This window comes from Magnolia sinica, chromosome 10, assembly GCF_029962835.1.
Source record: "Magnolia sinica isolate HGM2019 chromosome 10, MsV1, whole genome shotgun sequence".
In the NCBI taxonomy this organism is placed as follows: Eukaryota; Viridiplantae; Streptophyta; class Magnoliopsida; order Magnoliales; family Magnoliaceae; genus Magnolia; species Magnolia sinica.
In genome coordinates, this window is record NC_080582.1 from 60,997,788 (window position 1) to 61,025,315 (window position 27,528).

Below are 27,528 nucleotides of genomic sequence, written 5' to 3' on the forward strand. Positions count from 1 at the left end.
TTAGGTTTAGGAAATCGGGTTCGGGTTCAGGATCGGGTTTAGGTTTTGGTTTTCAAGTTTAGGTTAGGGAGTTGAGATTAGGATTAGGTGTAGGTTTAGGTTTAGGTTTATGGATTTGAGAATACATTTAGCTTTTAGGTTTATGTTTAGGTTATAGGTTATAGGTTTAGGTTTAGGTTAAGGTATAGGTTTAGGTTTCGGTTTAGGTTATAAGCAATAGGTTTAGGGAATTGAGAATAGGTTAAGGTTTAGGTTTAGGAAATCGGGTTCGGGTTCGGGATCGGGTTTAGGTTTGGGTTATCAAGTTTAGGTTTAGGTTTAGGTTAGAAAGTTTAGATTAGGATTAGGTGTAGGTTTAGGTTTAGGGATTTGAGAATACATTTAGGTTTTAGGTTTATGTTTAGGTTATAGGTTATAGGTGTAGGTTTAGGTATAGGTTTAGGTTTCGGTTTAGGTTATAAGCAATAGGTTTAGGGATTTGAGAATACATTTAGGTTTTAGGCTTAGGTTTAGGTTATAGGTTACATGTTTAGGTTAGGGCTATAGGTTATAGGTTTAGGTTAAGGTTTACGTTTAGGTTTAAGGATTTGAGAATACATTTAGGTTTTAGGTTTAGGTTTAGGTTATAGGTTACAGGTTTAGGTTTAGGTTTAGGTTTATGCTATAGGCTATAGGTTTAGGTTAAGGTTTAGGTTAAGGTTTAAGTTTAGGTTATAAGCTATAGGTTTAGGGAATTGAGAATAGGTTAAGGTTTAGGTTTAGGAAATCGGGTTCAGGTTCGGGATCGGGTTTAGGTTTTGGTTTTCAAGTTTAGGTTTAGGTTTAGGTTAGGGAGTTGAGATTAGGATTAGGTGTAGGTTTAGGTTTAGGGATTTGAGAATACATTTAGGTTTTAGGTTTAGGTTAAGGCTATAGGTTACAGGTTCTGGTTCAGAATCGGGTTTAGGTTTGGGTTATCAAGTTTAGGTTTAGGTTTAGGTTAGGGAGTTTAGATTAGGATTAGGTGTAGGTTTAGGTTTAGGGATTTGAGAATACATTAGGTTTTAGGTTTAGGTTATAAGTTATAGGTTTAGGTTAAGGTTTAGGGAAAGGTAATAGGTTTTGATTTAGGTTATAGGTTATAGGTTTAGGTTTTAGGTTTAGGTTTAGGTTTTGATTTATGTTATAGGTTATAGGTTTAGGTTAAGGTTTATGCTTAGGTTATAGGTTTTGGGTTTTGAGAATGGGTTCGGGTTTAGGTTATAAGTTTAGGTTTTGGTTTAGGTTTAGGTTATAGGTTTTTGGATTTGAGAATGGGTTATGGTTTAGGTTTAGGAAATCGGGTTCAGGTTCGGGATTGGGTTTAAGTTTGAGTTTTCAAGTTTATATTTAGGTTTAGGTTAGGGAGTTGAGATTAGGATTAGGTGTAGGTTTAGCTTTAGGGAATTGAGTTTAGCTTATAGGTTTAGGGAAAGCTTAGGTTTAGGTTATAGGTGTTGGGATTTGGGAATAGTTTTAGGTTATAAGTATAGGTTTAGGTTAGGTTATAGGTTAAGGTTTAGGGATATGAGTTTAGGCTATAGGTATAGGTTTAGGTCTAGGTTTAGGTTTAGGGAATTGAGTTTAGGTTATAGGTTTAGGGAAAGGTTAGGTTTAGGTTATAGGTTTTGGGATTTGAGAATAGTTTTAAGTTATAAGTATAGGTTTAGGTTAGGTTATAAGTTAAGGTTTAGGGATTTGAGTTTAGGTTATAGGATTAGGTATAGGTTTAGGTTTAGGGATTTGACTTTAGGTTATAGGTTTAGGTTTAGGTTTGGGTTTGGGTTTTGGGATTTGGTTTTGATTATATGTTTTGATTTAGGTTATAGATTATAGGTTTAGGTTTTAGGTTTAGGTTTTGGTTTTAGGTTTAGGTTTGGTTTGGTTTAGGTTATAGCTTTTGATTTAGGTTATAAGTTAACGGTTTAGGTTATAGGTTTTTGGATTTGAGAATGGGTTCGGGTTTAGGCTATAGGTTTTGGCTTTAGTTTAGGTTATAGGTTTTGGTTTAGGTTATAGGTTATAGGTTTAGGTTTAGGTTTAGGTTTAAATTATGGGTTATAGGATTTGAGAATGCGTTCGGGTTTAGGATATAGGTTTTGGTTTTAGTTATATGTTTTGATTTAGGTTTAGGTTATAGGTTTAGGTTTTAGGTTAAGGTTATAGGTTTAGGTTAAGGTTTAGGTTTAGGTTAAGGTTATAGGTATAGGTTAAGGTTTAGGTTTAGGTTTAGGTTTAGGTTATAAGATATAGGTTTAGGGAATTGAGAATAGGTTAAGGTTAAGGTTTAGGTTCGGGTTCGGGATTGGGTTTATGTTTGGGTTTTCAAGTTTAGGTATAGGTTTAGGTTAGGGAATTAAGATTAGGATTAAGTGTAGGTTTAGGTTTAAGGATTTGAGAATACATTTAGGTTTTAGGTTTAGGTTTAGGTTTTAGGTTTTAGGTTTAGGTTTAGGTTAAGGTTGAGGTTTAGGTTATAGGTTAAGGTTTTAGGTCATAGGTTTTGGTTTAGGTTAAGGGTATGGTCCCTGCAAATACAAATATAAACACAGCCATTCGGGCCCTTCTAATGTTGTCCATAAAAAATGGACAGCTTCATCATGGTCATAATAGCGGTTCCCTCTTTCCAGGGAACCCTGCTCTTCCGAATAGCTCCAACGCACATCCGGGTCTGCTCCATTAATTTCGATCAAATACATAAACACGGCATGTATTTGATCGAAAAGCCCCTCCAATGCTGTCCATAGGAAATGGAAAGCTTCATCATGGTCATAACAGCGGTTCCCACCTTCCAGGGAACCCCGCTCAACATCCGGATAGCTCCGACGCACATCCGGGTCATGATTGAATGGAATTAGTAAGGAAACTGAAAATATAAAATAAATTACACCATTTATCTTCATTAGCCATAAAAGCAAGCGTCTAGCCATACCATAGCTTTTGTCAATTCGAGCACATTCTTTTCAGCTTCTTGGAGCACATCAGTCCATACACTTAGCCCCTTGAGAAGATATTGCAGGTTCGAATAAAATAAGTCAGCTACTTGGCTAGAAAAACTTTACACAAATCTTTCAGTCTATACTACAGAAAATAAGATGAAGATGTAATGTGATGCACTTGTTTATGATACAAAATGTATAACTGGTAACTTTGATGAGTAATGACAAGTCATAAAGTACTGAATATATTTCTATTTGAAATGTCGAGTTCTACAATGTGAGCTATTGCGATGGTAGTAAAATGCTCAAATATGCATGGTTAGAAGCATTCATCTGATGTCCAATCGGGTGCAATGGAAGAAGAAATTAACAATGTCTATAACAAGCTGAGTACTAAAATGATATAAAAAAAATATAAAGAGGATGCCAACATACATAGGTGTTCCACGGTGTTTGCTAAAAGCGATTTGGTTATGGTGTACTTGCGTGAAAAATGATTTTCAACCGGCACTTGTAATAAGTTGAACCCAAAGAAAGTTGGCCTTTGTTGGGTGTTGAAAAAAGTCAATGATAATGTGTATCGTATTGAGTTATAGAATGGCTTAGATATCTCACATACTTTTAGTGTTCAAGAGAAACTGATCAGCCATCCAACAGCTGATATGGGATGGTAAAGATTATCCAATTAAGAAATAGAAAAAACAGTTCAAGAGAAACTAATCAGCCATCCAAAATGGCAGAATTTGGAAAACATACCCAAATGGCGGAATTTGGAAAACAGCAAAGGAGATGATGATTAAAGCTTAAAAGAGCCCTCACCTTTGCCAGCTTTTTCTGTGTCTCGACCGACTCGAATGGAAGCACCACGGTTAGCAACTCCCTGCACAAATCACAATAAGTAAAATGAAAAATGAATATGCGTTTTCCAGACATTGGTATTTAGAACATGTCTTGGATTGAATGAAGTGGAAGGAATACCCATAAGAAAGTATTGGAATCAAAATACAAAGAGAACCCCAAGATGTTGTAAAACAATGAAAAAAAAGGAAGAAGATAGGTGGCATCCAAAAATAAATTTACCTGGATAGGCTTCGGGTCAAATGAAAGAACAATGCCAACAATCTCTATAATCCTCTGTTTACATAGCAAAGAGAACGATCTTACGACTAGTTTTACGAAATGTAGAATCATACATATAATTAGATTCTTTTAAAATAAGCAAGACATTCCATGTAATTCCCCTTTTCAGACCTATATATATATATATATATCAAAATTAAGGTCTCCACAACAGCCATGGACTGTAATTCTCTGTTTACATTAGCAAAGAGAACATATGAATCATACATATACTATGATTCTTTTAAAAATTTCACACAAGCAACATTCCATCTTATAGGAATCATACATACAATAGGAATCCCATAACAGGTTGTAGGAATCATGTCTGGTACGATTCCTTTTGAGACTAATTTTAGAAAATGGAGACGGGAAACATACATATAGTAGGAATGCCTGTCTGTTTTTTTTTAGAATGACACCATACCTACATTCAAATGAATAATAAAGACAAGCAAACCAGAGGGTCACACCATGATCGTTAAAAAGAAAAGCTTAAGACAATAGATCTGCTTATTTCAACTTAATGGAACATCTGCAGCCAAGAGAATCCTTAGAAATAAATTCAAGTTACGTAACTCGAATCCTTTTAATGAATGCAAATCTGTTAAGATCAAGCTCAAGGGACAAGAACATTTTCAGCCATCCATCAACAAAGGCTGTCACCAGGTACCATTTGTCAAGAACTTCAAACACAGACGATCAATTTATATCTACATAAATGATCATATATCTAGACAAATGATTATCATGAAAACGACAGAATCAGACAATAAAAGGAACCATTTTCAACTCTATCCCTATAAAAACACTCCACCAACAAGATGTCCTACTATACAATCAAAGATTATTAAGTTATAGATATTAGAAATATGACAAAAGACAACAACAACGAAAACAGCAAGAATTCTTCAGGATAAGGACGCTTCCATCCTTTCCACAAAGAAATATACATGTGAACTGGAGAGCAACACCAGAAACAGAACGTCCTCCCAAATTGGAGGAGATGAGTTAAAATGTTCCTAAAAGTTGAACACGAAGAGAAAGAAACCTACTCCAAAAACAGAACTTTTTCAAGACTGCAAATAAAACAATTTTGAAGTCAATGGTCAACACCTAAGACCATAACTACAACTTCATCTTTGCACAGATATCCATTCCCAGATGCATATTGGGAACATTTCGACAAAAAATTGAATGGTTCCATGCTACTAAAATTAAACAAAAAAAGATTTTAAATACAAAATATGTTTTTATTGGGAGGGCTACAGAGGCACAATTACTTCAAAACCATTGAAATGCATATATCAATGATGACTTCAGGGAATGCTATCAGGTGGGGCTTCCAAAGGAGGAGGCCCATGATACTGAACACTTTCCAACAGCACCACCATAGCAGGGAGAGAGAGAGAGAGAGAGAGAGAGCGTGCCAAACAGACCAGATATAACAATCCCATAGACCTTGCACCAGTCCACTGACGCAGCTAGCATTACCTTGAAATCTATGCAATCCACTCTAATACCATCCAATCCCATCCATTCTGCCCCGCCAAACAGGCCCTTATTGTACTGAGTAAACTCAGTAGGGCCCACCTTAAACCCTAAATCCCTAAATCCCCAAATCCCCAAATTCCTAAATCCCTAAATCCACAAATCCCTAAATCCCCAAATCCCTAAATCGATATTGAGATTGAGAGAGATTGAGAGAGAGAGAGAGAGAGATACCTCACTGTCGTGAATGACCTTCAACCGAGCTTCAGAGAGAGAGAGAGAGGGCATGCGTGGGTAGGGCATTCGACAACAGATCGCAAGAGACGGAGAGGGAGGGACGGATTGGGGAACAGAGAAAGAGAGAGAGAGAGAGATTGGGGAACGAATAGAGAGAGGGAGGAAGATGAGAGAGTTCGAGCCAGATCGGGAGAGAGGGTTAGGAAACGGCGAGAGAGAGAGAGAGAGAGAGAGAGAGAGAGAGAGAGAGCTAGAGAGAAATGGAGTCCTTTTTGGGCGCGGCTCTGTTTTGAGCGCGCGCCCAAATTTGGGGCAACGTACGGTGTGCTCTGTGGGACCCAACATGATGTATGTGTTGCATCCATGCCGTCCATCTCTTTTTACAGATCATTTTATGGTTTGAGACCAAAAATGGGGTATATCCCAATCTCAAGTGTACCACATTACAGGAAACAGTGTTGAATGAGTGTTGACCACTAAAATTATTTTAGGGGCCATAAAAGTTTTGGATCAAGCTGATTTTTGTTTTTTCCCATCATCTGGGCCTGTATGACCTAATCAACATGTTGGATGTCAAATAAACAGTACAGTGGGCCTTAGGAGGATTTTAATGGTGGATATCCAATCACTATTGTTTTCATATGGTGTGGTCCACCTTAGATTTATATCCCTCTCATTTTTAGGATCAAGTGATAAAATGATCTTTGAAAATGGATGAATAGAATGGATGAAACACATACATCATGGTGGGGCCTACAAAGCACCAACCAGTGGTTGGGAGAGTAGCCAATCGGTCGATGGGGTAAGATGAACATGGATTTCCTATTTAGAGTTTTGTGGGACTCACCATGATGTATTTTGTTTATCCATTCCATCCATTAATTTTAATAAATAATTTTAGTACATGATACCAAACATAAAGTAGATTGAAGGCCCAAGAGGACCACACCATAGGAAGCACATGTGATTTAATCTCCATGTTTCCTACCGTGTGGTCCACTTTAGCCTTTAATATACCTGATTTTTAGTTTCATGACCTATAATAATATTTCAAAATAGATGAACGGCTTAGATATAAAACATATATTTTTGTAAGCCCTATAGAGCCCCTATAGAGCCCTATAATAACATTTCAAAATAGATGGACGGCTTCGATATAAAACATATATTTTTGTAGGCCCTGTAGAGTCCTATAACCTAATCTTTTTTCTCAAATCATTATAAGGTATCATGCAAAACATTAGGCAGGAACAAGGCTTGAGTGGACTATAAATTGGGCATTGCACTTCCACCATTAAAAATTAACTTCTTGGGAGCTGGAGAAGTTTCAAATCAAGCTCATTATGTGTGTCCCACTGAGGGGTCAGACCCAGTTTCAGCTGCATTCAAAACTCATGTGGGCCCCACCAAGTGCTTTTATATATTTTTTTAAATGTCTTTACATAGTTTTAGATATGGTATAGCCCACTGAGTTTCGTATACGGATGATTTTTGAGATATCTCATATGCTAAAGGGGACACATCAAAACTGTGTATGTCCCACCTTATTCCATGTCTGTATTAACTTATAAACAAGTTGGATCTCAAATAAACATCGCGGCGGGCCCTAAGAAGGTTTCAATAGTGGGTGTCACTGTCCCACTCTTTTCTATGGTGGGTCCACTTGAACTTTGGCTTTGCCCCGTCAGTCAGATGCACCATTCTACAGTGGGCCACGACCTTAAAAATATCATTTTTATTATAAAATATTTCAAAAAAAATTAAAATACAAATTTTGAATTTTTATTTTCAAAATCTCAAAAATTTTCTCATATTTTAATTTTTTCTCAAAAATTTCAAATTTTCGATTTTTTTCTTTAAAAGCATCATTTTGTTCTACAAATTTTTCACAAACATAGTTAAAATTTCTAAACTTTTCAATATTTTTTTTCATATAATATTTTAAATCATTTAAATATTACCTTTTAATTATATATATATATATATATATGTATATATATATATATATATATAAATTTAGATATTTTAAATCATTTAAATATTACCTTTTTAATGCTAATTTTAGGGGTTGATCCCAAAATTGAAGTAGATCCAAAGCTTAATTGGACCATTACATAGGAAACAGTGTGGAATAGTGATTTCCACTGTTGAAACCTTCTTAGGGTCTAAAGTAATTGTTATTTGTCATCCAACCTGTTAATATGATCACAAAGACATGGACGAAGAGAAAGCACAAACATCAACTTGATCCAAAACTTCTTTGGCCTCTAAAAACATTTCAATGATAGATGTTTAATCAAACTGTTTCCTGTGCTGTGGTCCACTTGAGATTTTAATTTTCTTCATTTTTCAGATCACGCCCTAAAATTATCCATTAACATAGATTAATGGAGTGGATAAAATAAATTAAATAACAGGTTCTCACGAGGTCAATAAGTTGGGTCACAATTTTGACCAGAATATTTGGTCCATTTTACATGTCTGGTCCATTCACTCTATTTTATTGATCATTACCCTCAAATTGACTAGTTACTCGCCCTGATCATGCTACATATGAGAGAGATATTGGGTAAACAAGACTGATTAACAATTTGAGTGAATTTTGATTTAAACATCCGAAGTTATTTACTTTTCAATCTGGACTGATCAGATTGTCCAAAAACGGTTAAAGGTTGTTCATAATATCAAAAATATATGAATGAATAGAAAACACAAACATCAGCTTGATCCAAAACTTCTATGGCCTCTAAGAAATTTTAAATGGTAGAGGTTTAATCACACTAGCTATTTCCTGTGGTGTAGTCCACTTGAGCTTTGGATATGCTTCCTTTTTGTTCTTTTGACCTCAAATTACCTGTTAACATGGATGAATGGAGTGGATAAAATAAATAAATAATAGTGGACCCCACAGAGTTTACTTTGGTAAAAGTAACAAGTAACTACCTAAATGTAGTAAAGAAGGGTTTCCTTAAAACATTCATAATCATATATTGGGCCTGCCTGAATGTGATTCACATATCCAACCCACTCATTATGTGTGTCCCACTTGGATGAGGGATATCATACCAAGTTTCAACTGCATCCATGTCTGTATTAACTTATAAACAGATTGGAGCTCTAATAAACATCGCAGCGGGCCCTAAGAAGGTTTCAATAGTGGTTGTCACTATCCCACTCTTTTCTATGGTGAGTCCACTTGAACTTTGGATCTACCTCGTCAATCAGATGCACCATTCCATGGTGGGCCACGAGCTTAAAAATAAAGTCAATCCATGACTTGGGTGGGCCACACCACATACTATAGTTGAAAGGGTTACCCTCCCATTAAAACATTCATAATCATTTATTAGGCCTACCTAGATGTGGTTCATAGATCCAACCCATTCATTATGTGTGTCTCACTTGGATGAGGAGTCAGACCAAGTTTCATACACATCCAAAACTCATGTGGGCCCCACCAAATGCTTTTATATGTTTTAGGGATGTCTTCACAAAGTTTTAGATGCTATGGCCCACCTGAGTTTCGTATATGACTGATTTTTGGACTTAAAGGGGACACATTAAATACATGGTGTTGATGTTCTACATACTTCATGGTGGGGCGCACACAGATTAACCTCATGGGAAGTTCCCATGAGGTGACCTTATAGTACCATTTCACTATTTTAGGTCTTTCATGGGTGTTATTCTAACTGTGTAGGGCCCACCTTAATATATTTTATGTATATCGACGCCATTCATATATTTTTCCATCATATTTTAGGATGTAATTTTAAATCATAAGAACTAAATAATCTTAGGTGGGCCATACCAATCAAAATAATATGATAAATAACCATTACAAACCTTTTGAAGGCCATAAAAGTTTTGGATCAATTTGATCTTTGTAGTTTACCTTCATCTAGATCTTCTTTACATTATCAACAAGTTGGATTGCAAATAAACATTACTAAAACCATACGATGGGCTCTTTATAATTTTTAATGGTGAGGTACTATATTATCATTCTTTCCAGCGGTGTGGTCCACTTGAGATTTAAATCTACACAATTTTTTATACCTGGCCAAAAAATGGGTTGGAGAAACGTATGGGCGGCAAGGATATACAACACATCATCAAAATCTCATTTTTGTTATATAACTTTTCAATTTTTCTTGTCAAAATATGAAATCTAGTGTTCTTTTTTAAAAAATATATTTTTTTACAATTTGACAATTTTTTCACAATTTTGTTTATTTTTTAAAATTTTATTTTTCAAAATATCATTTTTTTATCGAAATCTCACTTTTGTTATCTAACTTTTCAATTTTTCTTGTCAAAATATAAAATTTAGTTTTCTTTTTTAAAAAATATATATATTTTTTTACAATTTGTCAATTTTTTCACAATTTTATTTAATTTCTCAAATTTTCTTTGTTAAAATATCATTTTTTTAATCTCACTTTTGTTATATATAACTTTTCAATTTTTCCTGTCAAAATACAAAATCTAGTTTTCTTTTTTAAAAAATATATATTTTTTTCAATTTGTCAAAATTTTCACAATTTTGTTTAATTTTTAAAATTTTCTTTTTCAAAATATCATTTTTTATCGAAATCATTTTTTTTTTCAAAATTATCAGTAGTTTTTTTTTTTTTTTTAAAAATTAAAATTTTTATTAAGCATTGTTAATTATTTTTCTACGTTTCTTAACTATTTTTTTCGAAATTCATAATTTTTTCGAATAGCTTAATTGAGCATTAGAGACAGTCGTTGATAGGGCTATAAGACGGTTTAGGACCGTCTCTAATAAAGACGGTCCTTGACAGTCTCTAATATAGACGGTCTAGGGCCGTCTCTAATAGAGATGGTCTTTGACAGTCCTTAATAGAGATGGTTTTTGACAGCGTTGTGAGACGGCCAATGACCGTCTCTAATGTAGACGGCCAATGACCGTCTCAAATGCCCGCATATAAGACGATCAAGGACCGTCTCTAACGCGGACGGTCAATGGCCGTCTCAGATGACCCATATAAGACAGTCAACGACCGTCTTAAATGATTTATGGACGTTGAAATTTTTAAGACAATATTAAAGATGGTTAGGGGCCATATAAAATTTTAGAGACGGTTTACGACCGTCTCTAAAGCGTCCTTAAACCAAGCATTTTTAGAGACGGTCCAAAACCGTCTCTAAATTCTTCCTTTTTTTCCGTTTTTCACGTAGTGAAAAATAGGAACAGATCCCGATTGTAACTTTGCAGCTGAAAATGATGGTTAACATTAAGTAGATAAACTAGATGCAATTGATAACTATTATAGTTTCATTCATACAACCTAGATCACACCATGTTCCTAATATCGAAGCTCCATTCCAAATAAAATCTTTGAAACAATTAGTGTAATGACAAAAAGAATAAACAAATTTTATAATAGAATCAAAGGAAATAAGCACTACCAAAGGATAGAGCAAAGGTTAGTGCATTATCAAACTAATTGAATTTAGAGAGCAATTGAATGAATGAGATTGTGGATAGTAAATTGGGAAGATTGAATACCTGTCCAAATGCAAATATGGAATTATTAAACCCAACTAAATAGATAGTAAAGAACTGAATTTTTAAGGAAATTCAAATACTCTCACAATCTTTAAAATCACAAATGAAACATGTGATAATAGTCTCAAATTGAACCCACAACCTCAAGGTAGCAGCAAGGCTCCATTCAATTCAGCTGTAAAATATATGATTCTTACAAAATTTACAAAAAGAAGAATATTCAAAAAGAAATACTCCATAACAATAAGAAAGTGACAATAAAAACAAGGAAAAGGCAAGCATAACTCCCATAATGATACTATCTTTACCTTGAAAATCTGAGAAGGATAATATACAAGTCTATGAGATTCTTCTCCTCCTGATATATACTAGCCTGAACAAAGAAAACAAGTGTTGCACATGAATGAATTTGTCTCATGACTTGAACTCATTTAGCCTAGAGAGCATCCAAGAACCAAGGCCCACAAGTCATGTTGTTTTGACATACATTAGGATCCATAATTACATATTATAAGTGATATAGTTTATATCCCCGTCTGTTGTCAAATTTGTGGTGCCAAAATCACTGTTATATATAACATGCATAATTGAAGCTCTCTCAAGGATTAACATTCATGAACAACCTAAGCTCACAACAAACAAAGCTCACAGGTACAAGGATCAATCTTGAATGCAAGAACTGCTCACAAGACAAGACTCAAGCTGCAAGACTTCAAGAAGAGTACAAGGCAGTTTGTAAAGAGACACTTTCAAGATTGAGCTACATCAAGATTTCAACTACATCAAGACTTCAAGGCTCATACTTTAAGGTCACTAGTTCCTAATGTTTCAATGTCCTTACTTCATGGTTGAGGTTTGACTGACCATAGGTTGACCTTAGAAGTAGGTCATTCTGGATACATAAATCGAATGTTTATTTTACATAAGTTTGGTCTGTTCTTCGACTAGTCCTAGGCCCTCTTCGACTAGTCCTAGAGTTGCTTCGACCAGTCTAAGAAATTTCTCGATCAGTCATGAGTTTGTTAAAATTTTCGGATAAAATCTGTTAGGCTTCGACTAGTCCAGGAATCTATTCGACCAGTCGAAGGAACAGTGTCGACTGCATCTTCGACCAGTTGAAAAACTTCGACTTAAAATCCAGCGATGTTTTTAGGTTCTTCGACCAGTCGAAGGAAACCTTCGACCAGTCGTAGGTGACCTACGACCAGTCGTAGAACGGTCAAAGCTTATCCCGCCGGATCTTTCAAATATCTGTTATTGCTTCGACTAGTCGAAGAGCTCCCTAGACCAGTCGAAGACGCGATCTGCTCACCTATAAATAGTGCATGAATCTTAGAAGAAATTATCGAATTAATTAATCCATTCAAGCCAATCTTCGTCGAACTTCTGAGAGATAATTCTGTGCTCCATCTAAGCTAAGTGTGCTTATTTAATATTCTCTTTCCTTAGCTTTATTTAATTGATTTTGTTTCTGCTATTCCAATCTAATTTGATAAGAGGAATTGTTGTTCCCTTTCTTTGGAATCAAAATCAATTAAGGCAAACCCTATTTGGTTTAATTTAAAATCTATTAGAATTAGAACCATTGTAATTGAGTACTGGACATTGAACTTGGACATTCAATCATCTACTCGACTTAGTTCTGGGCTGCTACAACGAAGGAGATAATCAGGTATTTTACATTTAATTGTAAATTCCTTTTTGTTTTGGTTTCTTTCAAGATTTGCCAGAAAAATCTTGTTGTATTGGTTATCTGAGGAGAGACAGGAAAACTCAGAAGTGGGGTTTTTTAATTGTGTAAGCCCACAGACAAAGACACAATTGTAAAGGTTTTGGGTGAACCTGGGAAAACCTATTTTGTTAGTGAACGCTAATATCCCCTGTGTGAGGATATTAGGAGTGGAGTAGCATTTTGTGTGGCTGTTGTTTAACAGTTGGTGAACACACAGGCGAACCACTATAATCCCTTGTGTTGTGGTTGAATGATTTATACTTCTAATCTTTAATTATTCTTTTGTGGGATGTATGTATGGTGGTGAATGTTGTAATCATTTAATTCAAACATTGTGAGAATTTTGTAATAGTTTAGAATTTATTTTCTGCTATTCCTTTATCAGCTTGATATTCAATTTCCTTTAAAAGTTGTTCCAGCAAGGTTGCCCTGCCATTTTTATGGTGTATGGCTGTCCCTAGAACAATACATTTGTGATTACAATTTATTCCAATTGAGTTTGTATTTATTTCTGTATTCCTCTTCGGTTTGAGATTTGAAACAAAGATCTTTCTAGAAATAAGGTTGTCCTACCATAAACTCTGGTTTTTGGTGTAAGGTTGTCCTTAGAACAACATTTGTATCAACCTCTCAAGATCTGAATTTTGAGGTTATTTTACTTGCATTGTAATTTATTTTGGCTATCATATTCTTTTTAATTTCGCTGTTATAAGTTTTATTTGGCAGTGTCCTATTCACCCCCCCCCCCCCTCTAGGACATATAGCTAGGCCTTTTCAAGTGGTATCAGAGCCTAATAGCTCTTTTTTAATTCTTGGATTTAATTCCTGAGCTAGCGATTTAAGCTATTTAAGATGTCAAATTTTGATAGCCTTTCAGTCACATGGCCTCCACCCTTTGATGGTTCCAACTATGCCTATTAGAAAGCCAGAATGAGGATCTTCCTCAAATCAATGGATGAAAATGTGTGGCAAGCCACAGTGACTGAATGGAAACCTCCTATCATGGAAGTTACTGGGGTTGATGGTTCAAAATCTATGAAAGACACACCATATTACCAATGGACCACTCTTCAGAAAAGTGAGAGTAGTGTAAATGCTAAAGCACTAAGTGCAATTACTTGCGCACTATCACCGGATGAGTTCAAAAGAATCATTTTCTGTGATACTGCAAAGCAAGCTTGGGATATATTAGAAATGACACACGAGGGTACTACAATTGTCAAAAAATCCAAAGTCCAACTCCTCGCAACCAGATTTGAAGAAATTCATATGGAGGAAAATGAAATGTTTATGGACTTTTACACTAGATTGAATGACATTGTAAACTCAATGTGGGGTCTTGGCGATAAAATCCCAGAAAGTAAAGTGTGTGCAAAAATATTACGCTCACTTCCTGAACGGTTCAATTCTAAAGTAACCGCGATCCAGGAACTTCGTGATACGGATAACATGAGGGTAGAAGAACTAGTTGGTTCTCTACAAACCTACGAGTTAAACTTTAAAGCTCCTAAAGGTAAATCTATCGCACTAAAATCTTCTAAATGTAATTCAGAAGAAAATTCTGATTCAGAAGATGATATGGCTCTTTTAGCTAAGAAATTTTACAAGATTTTCAAAAGCAAAAAAAGGGTTGATTTTCAAAAATCAAATGATAAAAAGTAGTTTAGACCCAAATCTCAAAAATCTTTGAAAGATAGTCAATGTTACAACTGTCAAGAATATGGGCACTTAGTAAATAGATGTCCTAAAAGGGACAAACCCAAGAAGAAGGGTATGTTGGCTACATGGGATGAATCATCTGATTCTGAAGGTTCTTCTGAATCAGAAGATTCTGAAACTGAGTCGGGCAATGAGGTTAAAGCTCTTATGACTCTAGCCAAATTCACATTTTCAGATAATGACTCAACAAGTGAAGAAAATCTGAGTAGTGAATGTGAAAATGAAAATGATCTTCAAGACGCTTACAATGCTCTATATAAGGAAAGTTGTAAAATTGCTGTCAAACTTAAACTTCAAAAAGAAAAGTTTTCTAAACTTAAAAATTGTTTTGAATCACTTGTCTTAGAAAAATCACAAATTTCAGATTGTTTTGAAAAATCAAAATGCGATTTGGAATTCAAAAACTCCCTAATTATTGATTTAAAATCTGAAATTGAGAAACTTAAAACTGAAGTATCTTCTCTTCTGAGTCTAAAGGACACATGGAAATATGCTCAAGGTGATCCAAAGTTAGAAAAACTGTTATCCAGATCTAGAAAATGTGGTGATCGATCCGAGTTGGGCTATGATAAAAATCTACCTCATAAACAAAAGTATACTCCTCCTATGTTTGTTAAAGGAGAATCCTCAAACTCAAAAGGGAAAAGTACTTATCAAGATTTTTCTAGAAATTCAAAAACTTTTCAAAAACCTAGAAGTAGCCATGTCAACTTTAATCAGAAACGAAATCCACTAGCTCAAAAGATAGTTGATTTACTCAAGGAGCTCTTAAAATCTAACTCTATAGGTCATTCCTACAAATATACACAAAAGAAGACCAACTATGTTCCTAAACCCAAAACAGTTATGAAATGGGTTCCTAAAGTTACCTGCTTGGTTGCTCACACTTCTTTCAAAGCAACAAGTCATTCAAAGTGGTACCTAGACAGTGGATGCTCCAGGCATATGACAGGTGACAAAGCTTTACTCACGGATCTGAAAGATATGACTGATGGTTCAATCACATTTGGTGATGGTAGTAACTGCAAGATTATAGGCCGAGGTACGATTCAACTTTTTAATCTTCCTGTGTTTAAAAATGTTTTATATGTTGAAGGCTTAAAACATAACTTGCTTAGTATATCTCAAATATGTGATAATAACCATAGTGTTCGGTTTTCTAATCAAAGCTGTGAGATACTAAACAATAAGGGTTCTGTAATATTAACTAGACGTAGAACGTCTGAAAATTGCTATATTATTAGCGAATCCAGCTCATCTAATCAAACATGTTACATGGTCCATACAGACGAGACTGATTTATGGCACAAGCGTCTTGGACATGTACATTATCAAAATTTATATAGATTGAGCAAACGAGAACTTATAAGAGGTTTACCCAAACTTCAGAAATTAGATAAAATATGTGGTGAGTGCCAAATAGGCAAACAAACAAAGAACTCACACAAAAAGGTGAATTCAAATACTACATCAAGACCACTCGAACTTCTCCACATGGTTCTGATAGGACCTACCAGAACAGAAAGTCGTGGTGGGAAAAAGTATATCCTGGTAATAGTTGATGACTTTACCAGATTCACTTGGGTAGTCTTCTTAAGGGATAAATCTGAAACCCTTGAAGAAGTAAGAAAAGTTTTCAAAAGGATTCAAACTGAAAAATCTTCTCAAATCAGTAAAATTCGTAGTGATCATGGATCTGAATTTGAGAATAGCAATTTTGAGAAGTTCTGTACCGACCAAGGAATATTACATGAATTCTCTGCTCCCAAAACTCCACAACAAAATGGAATTGTAGAAAGAAAGAATAGGGTGCTTCAAGAAATGGCTAATGTCATGTTGAATAGCATGAAGCTCTCTAAAAATCTTTGGGCTGAAGCAGTAAACACAGCTTGCTATATTATTAACCGAGTCTACACTAGCAAAGATAATAATAAAAACGGCTTACGAATTGTGGTTTAATAAAAAGCCTACTGTTAAATACTTTCGAGTTTTTGGCAGCAAGTGCTATATTTTACGTGATCGTGAAAATTTGAGAAAATTTGATACGAAGAGTGATGAAGGTATTTTTCTAGGATATTCCTTAAACAGTCGAGCTTATAGGGTTCTGAACAAAAGGACTGGTGTGATTTAAGAATCCATTAATGTTGTCATTGATGATCACTTAAACACACCAATTTCTAATTCAGATAATGATGAAGTACTAATCATTGATAAACCCGATACTTCATCAAATCAGACTGATTCTAAGTTGAGGACTGTTAAAGATCATCCAACCACACAAATTCTTGAAAACCCTCTCACCGGTGTTCACACCCGTAGACAACTTGAGGATATATGTAATTATGTATGTTTTACATCCCAAATAGAACCATCTAACGTAAAAGAAGCTCTTGCTGATGAAACTGGATTGTTACGATGCAAGAAGAATTCAACCAATTCGTAAGAAATGATGTTTGGTATCTCGTACCAAGACCTAAAGATAAACACATCATTGGAATAAAATGGATTTTCAAAAATAAGTCTGACAAGTGTGGAAATATAATTAGAAACAAGGCTAGACTAGTGGTACAAGGTTATACTCAAATTGAAGGGATTGATTTCGATGAAACTTTTGTACCAGTAGCACGTCTTGAATCTATCAGACTATTTATATCCATTGCATGTTTTAGAAAGATAAAGATTTATCAAATAGATGTGAAAAGTGCTTTTCTAAATGGCGATTTACATGAAGAAGTCTATGTTGAACAACCAGTGGGTTTTGAAGATTCCAAAAATACTGATTATGTATATCAGCTTAAAAAGGCTCTTTATGGATTAAAACAAGCACCTAGGGCATGGTATGAGAAACTAACGAAATTTCTTTTAAGTCATAATTTTCAAATGGGATCTGTTGATAAAACTCTATCTGTTAAAAAGCATAATGATCATATCTTAATGGTGCAGATTTATGTTGATGATATCATTTATGGATCAACTTGTACTGACTTGACTACTGAGTTTGCAGATTTGATGAAATCACAGTTCGAAATGAGCATGGTTGGGGAATTGACTTATTTCCTTGGATTGCAAGTAAAGCAACAACCTGAAGGAATATTCATTTCTCAATCCAAGTATGCTTTGAATCTAATCAAGAGATTTGGATTTGAGAATGGCAAGAATTTCGATACTCCTATGAGTACTACCTTGAAACTCTCAAAAGACTCTAATGGTAAAAATGTTGACTCAAAACTTTATCAGAGTATGATTGGTAGTTTGTTATATTTAACTGCTAGTAGACCTGATATTTGTCTAAGTGTTGGTATTTGCGCAAGATATCAATCTGATCCAAAAGAATCTCACTTGATTGCTGTCAAGCGAATTATTAGATATGTCGCAAGTACTGTAAATCTCGGTCTCTGGTATCCTCATGAGACCAGTGTCCAATTAGCTGGGTACTCGGATGCTGACTGGGCTGGTAATCTAGATGATAGAAAATCAACCAGTGGTGGTTGTTTTTACATTGGAAATTGTCTAGTTTCCTGGTTTAGTAAGAAACAAAATTCTATATCACTTTCAACAGCTGAAGATGAGTATATCGCAGCTGGTAATGCATGTACACTGCTTGTTTGGATGCAACGAATGCTAAGTGATTATGGAATTAAATAGGATTCTATGTTATTACATTGTGATAATTCCAGTGCGATAAATATTTCAAAAAATCCTATTCAGCATTCTCGTACTAAGCACATTGATATTAGATTTCATTATATAAGGGAATTAGTAGAAGAAAAAGTTATATCTCTAGAATATATTCCTACCAAAGATCAACGAGCTGACATTTTCATAAAACCTCTCGATAAAAGCAAGTTCAAAAAGATGAAATTTGATCTTGGCATGTGTATTTTAAAATGATTACTTATGCCTACTTGTATTATAGTGTATATATTTGCTAGATTGAATTCCAATTTTTGTATAATTTGCAAGAAATATGAATTTTTGGACATTCTTCGACCAGTCGTGAGTATACTCGACCAGTCGACCTTCGACCGGTCGTAGATATCCACGACCAGTCGTAGAACTCGGGAATCACTTAATATTTTGGAGATTTTTACTTTCTTCCTCATTTCTTTTTTCTTCACTGAGGAGCTGAGCTTCGACTTGTCGAACCCATCTTTCATGTTCTTCAAGGTTAGTGTTCCAAATCACGTTTTTCTTGCAGATTTGTGTTTAGATTGTTTACTTTTCTAGCTTGAAGCTTTCTATTTTGGATTTCATTGAGATTTGGGGTTTGGATTTTGAAAAATCTGTTTTGAGTAAACTCACTTCTCAATCCTTTGCAACTTCTTAATTCCTTGATTCCTTGTTGCAAATGGCTTCTAGAGGTAGAAAAACTACCTCCCGTGGTCCTTCTTCTTCCACCAGATCGACCGTTATCTCTAAGCGTCATCTTCTTGTTCCCAATGATGATCCATCATATGTTAGGGACATTAGATTACATAATGTTATTGTTGAACATCCTGTTGATGTTAATCATATTGCACCTTTTGACATCCTTCCTATGCTTGAAGCTGTAGGTTGGGTTAACTTATTACATTGGGGTGAGCCTGCATACCGATCCATTGCCCAATCCATGTTTACATGCTTTTGACATTGATCGTCATTTAATTTCAGCCCTTATGGACATTCCTGTGAATGATGAGGGTATTCCTATCCATAACTTAACTGATAAACCCTCAATGTCTGAAAAACGCATGCTCACTAGAGACTTGTGCAACATGGATGTTCAATAGACACAAAAAGGGAATGCGCTTCCCGCAAGGTATTTGTTACCCAAGTACAGAATTCTCCACAAAATCTGTGTCTAATCTGTATCCTCGTTCGGGTAATAAAACTGACTTGACTTCGTTTATGGTTCGTGTTATCCATGCTATTTCCAATGGTACTCAGATTTGTTTACCATCCTTAATCTGTCATTTCATTCTTTAGTTTAGACTCCATCCTGGTCATAGTGACATTCCTTTTGCCTATTTAATGACTGTATTGGCTACACATATGTTAGTCGATATGCCGGTTGATGAGGCACCAATCCATCATCTGATCTTCAACAATACTAATATCAATAAGATGAAGTTGGATCTACTTCTTGAACAAGGTGGTGGTGGTGGTGGTGGTCATGAAGAAGCTGGTGATGACATTAATATGGATGACATTTTTGAGGAACTGGATTCTGACTCAACAAATGATCCAGATTTTGAACCATCTGATGTTGATGCTTGTCTTAGTGCATTAGAGGATAAAGTTGAGAATATAAATGTAAAGATGGAAAACATGTCTGTTGCTCATGATTTACAATTCAAGTACATGCGCAAATATCTTAGGCGATTGAACAAAGGCATGCACCAACTTGATCCCTCTATTCCTGCTCCGTCATCTGGTTCTGGTTTTGACTAGTTTATATGAGACTTCTGGTCTGTAATAACTTTATATCTTAGCACTTGGTTGACTGATTTTGAGTTGGATACTATCTATGTTTTATGCTGGATATTTATTCTATGTGAAGCTATGCTGAGTATCTCTATCACTGTTTTGCTATACTCTAATAACTCCTCATGTTTACTCTCATATATCCCTTTATTTAGTTCTCCTTTATTGTTGTTTCCTTTGTCATATTGTGACAAAAAGGGGGAGAATGGTTTGTTCTTAACGATGTGATTGTGAGAGGAGTAGCATTGGTTATGTTACTCAGGGGGAGTATGTTGAATGAAACTGGTTGAATGTTGAATGTTGAATATTGCATATTGATTTGCAGGTAAGCCAGTTTATATGACCTGGTTCATAACTCTGTAACCAGTTGTTTTACTTTATGTTTATCTTGGTTATGTGTTTTGTCACTAATTTGACAAAGGGGGAGATTGTAAGTGCTATAGTTTATATCTCCGTCTGTTGTCAAATTTGTGGTGCCAAAATCACTGTTATATATAACTTGCATAAGTGAAGCTCTCTCAAGGATTAACATTCATGAACAAGTTAAGCTCACAACAAACAAAGCTCACAAGTACAAGGATCAATCTTGAATGCAAGAACTGCTCACAAGACAAGACTCAAGCTGCAAGACTTCAAGAAGAGTACAAGGCAGTTTGTAAAGAGACACTTTCAAGATTGAGCTACATCAAGATTTCAACTACATCAAGACTTCAAGGCTCATACTTCAAGGTCACTAGTTCCTAATGTTTCAATGTCCTTACTTCATGGTTGAGGTTTGACTGACCATAGGTTGACCTTAGAAGTAGGTCATTCTAGATACATAAATCGAATGTTTATTTTACATAAGTTTGGTCTGTTCTTCGACTAGTCCTAGGCCCTCTTCGACTAGTCCTAGAGTTGCTTCGACCAGTCTAAGAAATTCCTCGATTAGTCGTGAGTTTGTTACAATTTTCGGATAAAATCTGTTAGGCTTCGACTAGTCCAGGAATCTGTTCGACCAGTCGAAGGAACAGTGTCGACTGCATCTTCGACTAGTCGAAAAACTTCGACTCAAAATCCAGCGATGTTTTTAGGTTCTTCGACCAGTCGAAGGAAACCTTCGACCAGTCGTAGAATGGTCAAAGCTTATCCCGCCGGATCTTTCAAATATCTGTTATTGCTTCGACTAGTTGAAGAGCTCCCTAGACTAGTCGAAGACGCGATCTGCTCACCTATAAATAGTGCATGAATCTCAGAAGAAATTATCGAATTAATTAATCCATTCAAGCCAATCTTCGTCGAACTTCTTAGAGATAATTCTGTGCTCCATCTAAGCTAAGTGTGCTTATTTAATATTCTCTTTCCTTAGCTTTATTTAATTGATTTTATTTCTGCTATTCCAATCTAATTTGATAAGAGGAATTGCTATTCCCTTTCTTTGGAATCAAAATCAATTAAGGCAAGCCCTATTTGGTTTAATTTAAAATCTATTAGAATTAGAACCATTGTAATTGAGTACTGGACATTGAACTTGGACATTCAATCATCTACTCGACTTAGTTTACCGGGCCGCTACAACGAAGGAGATAATCAGGTATTTTACATTTAATTGTAAATTCCTTTTTGTTTTGGTTTCTTTCAAGATTTGCCAGAAAAATCTTGTTGTATTAGTTATCTGAGGAGAGACAGGAAAACTCAGAAGTGGGGTTTTTTAATTGTGTAAGTCCACAGACAAAGACACAATTGTAAAGGTTTTGGGTGAACCTGGGAAAACCTATTTTGTTAGTGAACGCTAATATCCCCTGTGTGAGGATATTAGGAGTGGAGTAGCATTTTGTGTGGCTGTTGTTTTGACAGTTGGTGAACACACAGGCGAACCACTATAATCCCTTGTGTTGTGGTTGAATGATTTATACTTCTAATCTTTAATTATTCTTTTGTGGGATGTATGTATGGTGGTGAATGTTGTAATCATTTAATTCAAGCATTGTGAGAATTTTGTAATAGTTTAGAATTTATTTTCTGCTATTCCTTTATCAGCTTGATATTCAATTTCCTTTAAAAGTTGTTCCAGCAAGGTTGCCCTGCCATTTTTATGGTGTATGGTTGTCCCTAGAACAATACATTTGTGATTACAATTTATTTCAATTAAGTTTGTATTTATTTCTGTATTCCTCTTCGGTTTGAGATTTGATACAAAGATCTTTCTAGAAATAAGGTTGTCCTACCATAAACTCTGGTTGTTGGTGTAAGGTTGTCCTTAGAACAACATTTGTATCAACCTCTCAAGATCTGAATTTTGAGGTTATTTTACTTACTTGCATTGTGATTTATTTTGGCTATCATATTCTTTTTAATTCCGCTGTTATAAGTTTTATTTGGCAGTGTCCTATTCACCCCCCCCCCCCCTCTAGGACATATAGCTAGGCCTTTTCACATATCAAGTTCAATATTGTGCTTAAAGTGAAATCGATCAATTTCTAGACAAAACTAACAGGGGGGAAAAAGGATCACTAGATCTTTCATTAATAAATGGGAGATTTATTATTGTTGCAGCATTTTCTTAATGATCTGTTTGCAACTAGCACATCTGTAGCTAGCTCAGATCAACAACCTAGCTCACCAAACCATGGACTGTTCTTACATCTTTTTCCTAACCAACTGTTTTCTTACTGATGGTTTGCAAATAGACGGTTAAGAAAAAGCTGAAACAAGAATCAAAATTTGATAGAAAAAAGACAAAGATTGGACCTATTTACAATAGTCACTTGTTCATCAATTGGGTCAGCTTAGCATCAAATTCCTTCTCCAGTTCCACTTCTTCTTCTAAATACCTCCACTTCAGCTCAGTCTTCTTATCTTCATGCATTCATATTAGCTTCTTTCTTTCTCTGCTTCAAACAGTTTAATCTGATTTAACTGGCTATCAATGAATTGAGCAATCACTTCAAGCATACTTTAAGGACTGTTTGGATTTGTGGATTTTATTTTTATTTTTTATTCTTGAAGAAAATGGAGTTATTTGGGAAACTCCATATCTAGAAAACAGTAGGAAATGAAAATTTGTTTCCCATGATTGTCTTTTAGCAAGATTTTCTTGAAAAAAATTCTTCACTTACAAATATATATTCATGGAAAATTTGTTGCCAGTCTAGGCAAGGAAACTAAAAGGGGGCATTTTTTAGGAAATGAGAGAAATGGAAATGACAATTTCGAGAAATTTACAAAAACAAACAAAAAAATTGCCATTTTCATGGATATGACATTTCATCAATTTATATTTCATGAAACCCAAACAGGCCCTTAGAGTTTGATCTGAATTGGAATTTTCCAAGTGCTATGACAATGCTGCTAATATTGTGTTACAAGGGAAAAAGGTTTGAGCCTTTGACAGAAGGCTTAAATTTTTTTTTCTCTCAAAACCGCAACAAAAATTTCAAGAGTTCGAACGAATGTAGTACCATTTGAGATAGGAATTGCAGGCATACAATTCCAAACAACATAATACAACAGCAAGTGTTTTTTCCCTAAAATTTTTCTGCAGTTAGGAATTCACAGTCATGCTTGATTCTAAGAATCTTTGCTTCGGGCCTCTGCAATTACCCATTTTTTAAGATGTGAATCACCAATCCCTCTAAATACAGCTAACGACCCTTATAATCTCCAAACACCATGGCTAGAATTGACATAGTCCCCCTGGAAGAAAATGTTTCTCGAATCCATTAGTTTCAATCCCCAAAAATTAAAAAAAAAAAAATTAGCAATGCCGACAATAGAAATCCATTACTTCCAATCCCAAAATGCTAACAGTACAAAAGGTAGAAAGATGGAAACAACTTGTCTAAGAAAAATAAGGAAAAGATTGTGTTCATTTTGTACAAATGGGCCCATCAATATTATGGACCTCATCTTGGATGGTTTATGGACCAAAAATCAGTCAGATTGAAAGATCCTAGTTGTAAAATATTCTGACTTTTTCTTAATAGAATGTGAACAAGTGTTGTACTTTCTCTCTTAACCATCTATTTATTGATAGCCTATTGGAAAATATTTGGTTTGTGGCCCACCCACAGAGGTGCCTATGATGTCAACTGTTAGAATCTTTGGACAATGGGTGTTCCACTTGCACCACTTGTGCGAAATGAACACCCAAATGGTATTTGCAAAACTTTAATACCTCTACTTCAACATCCTCTTCTCCATAATCTAGGAGAAATACCATTGACCCAGCTTGTAACATGTGCAGATGGGTATGTGACCAACAGAAGTATTTCATTCTGCTCTAAATAAACTCATCCAAACAATTGTAAAAGTTGGAACATACAAGAAAGTGCATATACTCATTACTGATCCAAAAAAAAAAAATGGTAGTCAGTTAAGGAACAACATGTTCTAAGGATAAGCATAGCTGAAATGAGGATATTGAGACTGATGATTGGTGGCGAGATGAGGAAGGATAGAATTAACCTAACCACCAAATCAATGAATTTACAGAAGTTGGAGAGCTAAAGATACCCAAATAAAAACTCTCCACAGATTTAAGTTGAAACTGGCTCTTTCTCTTTGTTCCATTCCCTTGATTTGCTGCAACCACCTCATTCTCTATGAAAGTTGATTTCTCCACTGTAAGAATCCCAACCAGAAAAGTTTTGAACTCATAGAACCATAACAATGCAAAGGTGCTTGTTAAGATAGCGTTTGAGTAAATACCGATAATCAGAACCAAATAACAGGGACATTCAAACATAGCAGTAAACAAAGAAATTTACAGGGACATTCAGAGGTAATGTAGGCAATAGAGCCTTTGTCTGTTCTGGTTCTCCAGCTGCTATGTTAATCAGACATATAACAACAAAGAAATAATGAAAAATTCCTTTAACAGATGCATTGTCTTTTTCTTTTCTTTTCTTTTTTTCTTTTTCCTGTGAGAGGCATTAGAGAACTAGAATACTGCACATAGCCATAGAAGCACAAGCACGCATCCACAATATGAATGAACATTACCAATGCATGCACTCCCAAAAGCATGTAATAAATAGGAAAATCTTACTCCTAAGTTGTGAATGTTGAATAAGTGATTAGCTTCCGATTTCTAGCAAGAATGACCTATACAAGAAATGTTTAAACTAGCTATATACTACCACAACAAAAAGTCAAAATTTCTAGACCTGCTCATCTGGTGATCCAAATGAAAGACACTGCACAAGAATAGGAATTGCCCCAACTTTGAAGGCTGCTTCAACAAGAGGCACCTTAGACTTCGACAACAAATGCCTCAAATCATGAAGTACCTCTACCTTCCTCTGCATAGAACCTTCTTCCCTGTAATTTCAACATAATCATGATAAGAAATGAAAACTATCAAGCCAGAACAGGGAAAAGATGGCAAGCACTGAGCAAAACTAGGGAATCGCCCCAATTGATGGAATCGCCGCTGAAATTGTTGCTTCTTTTTTTTTTAATCTATAAATTAAATAAAAATAACAATCATCAGTCATCGTATCGGAGGGTATACTAAGATACTCGACCAAAAGAATTAACACATTCGTCCAACCTAAATGGGACAAGTGGGGCGACCTTTTAGTGAGCTAAAAATTCTAAACCGTTCATCTAGAGAGACTCCTCATCATGAGTTGGGCTCTACCCCAATCTCTCCCCTATTATTCACTTAATTTAAAAAAATGACTCTAGCTACTGATTCCACATTTTACAGGGTCTGATCAGACAAGATCATTATCTGATGGAAGAGATTTTTCAGCATCTTCCATTTACAAATGAGGCCCACTATATGAATGGTTTGGATAAACAACAGGTGGGGCCCACATTTACTAATTAGCCTGAAAAAAAAGTTTAATTGGACATTGTGTATAATGATGGATTACACCAACCATTACTAGTCATCATAACTGACATGTATAAAAGCTATAAACATCTCCTCCACTTAGCTGTTTCCCTAGATTTTCATTTTCTTCTTTCAGACAAGGCATGAGGGGGGAAAAATATCAACCAACACCCAAAGTATACTTAACCATTTTTACAGTGACTTAAACCAATTGGCCCCACCTAGGATGGGCCATGGACAAAGAAAACCACGGAGATCGTCCATCGACCTTTCCCCGTCAAATGTATACAATGTCCATTTGCCATTTCCACCTTACATTTGCAAGACGCACTGTTCACATGGTGAGCATCATCATATCAGTGCAATTTCAAGCTCTCACCCCTATCCACCGCAGGGCCCACCCTCGGATGAAACATCCAGATAAACAATGGAGAACACTCTCATGAAGGAGCATCAATGACCCAGGTACCACACAATGCTCACCATTCGGATTTGAAGCTTGGACAAGTGGGGCGAGCATTTTAGTGATCCAAACAGTTAATATTATAGGCCACACAGTTGATTAAAGAATCCCAACCCTTTAAAAAGATGTGGACCAATAGGTAGTTAAGATAGAAAATAGAGCAAACGATTCATATCCAACCTAGAAAAAGTCCATGTAAAATGCGGCTTGGATCTACTAATCTCTGAAAATTTCCATCCATTGTCAATCAACAGCGAGACTCGTCATACCAACAGTTTGGATCGTCCAACCATACCCCCCACTTGTATAAAATGAAAACCCGAATGGTCACTACACCAAATTTTGGTGTTCGGCCCAAGCATTGTATGAAAAAAAAATAGACTTTCCAGACCCAATTGCATGCACAATTTTTTTAAAGGAAAATGACAATAAAAAATAAAAGAGGGAGAGAGAGAGAACCAGAGCATCGATGAGCTTGTTGTTCTTGCCGAGCTCCCTTGTAAGGACGACCTTGGGCGGAGGACGGATGGAGGAAGAAACAGAGGCATGAAGCTTGAAGGAAGGGATAAGGAATCTCCGAGGCAGAGAGAGAAATGAAGTAGTAGGAGAAGACCAAGATGAGAGGGAGAGGGCCATTTTTGAGGAGGAGAAATGTTGAAATTGTTACTTAGCTTCGAAATTGTTCAGTGTCTACAAACTTGCTGTTGATGCTCGAATCGCCCCCTTGACGGAGTCACCGTCAACACCGATGCTTTCCCTCTTTCGTAGAAGAGAGGTGGAGAAAATATCGAAAATGGGAAATAAAAATCCTAACCATAGAAAAAGAAAGGGGGAAAAAATGGGAAGGAGAGAGGGCACTTGAAAGGAGAAATTAGAGAGAGAGAGAGAGGGGTGGAGGTAGGGCTAGGGCGTGCGGGTGAGGTGGAGGCAGGGAAAGGGCATGTGAGAGATATTGGGAGAGAGGGAATGATAAAAGGACCCACGAGAATG

At 35.6% G+C, this 27,528-nt stretch overlaps 1 protein-coding gene and 1 long non-coding RNA gene across 2 annotated transcripts; both read right to left on the reverse strand.

The window, feature by feature from the left end:
- Positions 1 to 11,263: 11,263 nt before the first annotated feature.
- Positions 11,264 to 25,077, reverse strand: LOC131257502 (uncharacterized). Its single transcript, XR_009177462.1, has 3 exons — positions 25,003 to 25,077; positions 24,749 to 24,856; positions 11,264 to 11,713 (listed from the first exon to the last, which is right to left on the reverse strand). It is a non-coding gene; the product is annotated as an uncharacterized LOC131257502 (long non-coding RNA).
- Positions 25,078 to 25,128: 51 nt separating this feature from the next.
- LOC131257503 (importin subunit alpha-9-like) lies at positions 25,129 to 27,318 on the reverse strand. The gene is made up of 2 exons (XM_058258317.1): positions 26,998 to 27,318; positions 25,129 to 25,555 (listed from the first exon to the last, which is right to left on the reverse strand). The coding sequence occupies exons 1-2, from the start codon at positions 27,084 to 27,086 to the stop codon at positions 25,396 to 25,398; spliced, it is 249 nt and encodes an 82-aa protein (XP_058114300.1). The 5' UTR covers positions 27,087 to 27,318; the 3' UTR covers positions 25,129 to 25,395.
- Between the last annotated feature and the right edge of the window lie 210 nt (positions 27,319 to 27,528).

Coding starts and splice junctions, on each gene's coding strand:
- LOC131257503 (XM_058258317.1), bottom strand. CDS start 27,086: ATGCCTCTGTTTCTTCCTCCATCCGTCCTCCGCCCAAGGTCGTCCTTA. Junction 25,556..26,997: donor ACAAGCTCATCGATGCTCTG/GTTCTCTCTCTC, acceptor TTGAAATTACAG/GGAAGAAGGTTCTATGCAGA.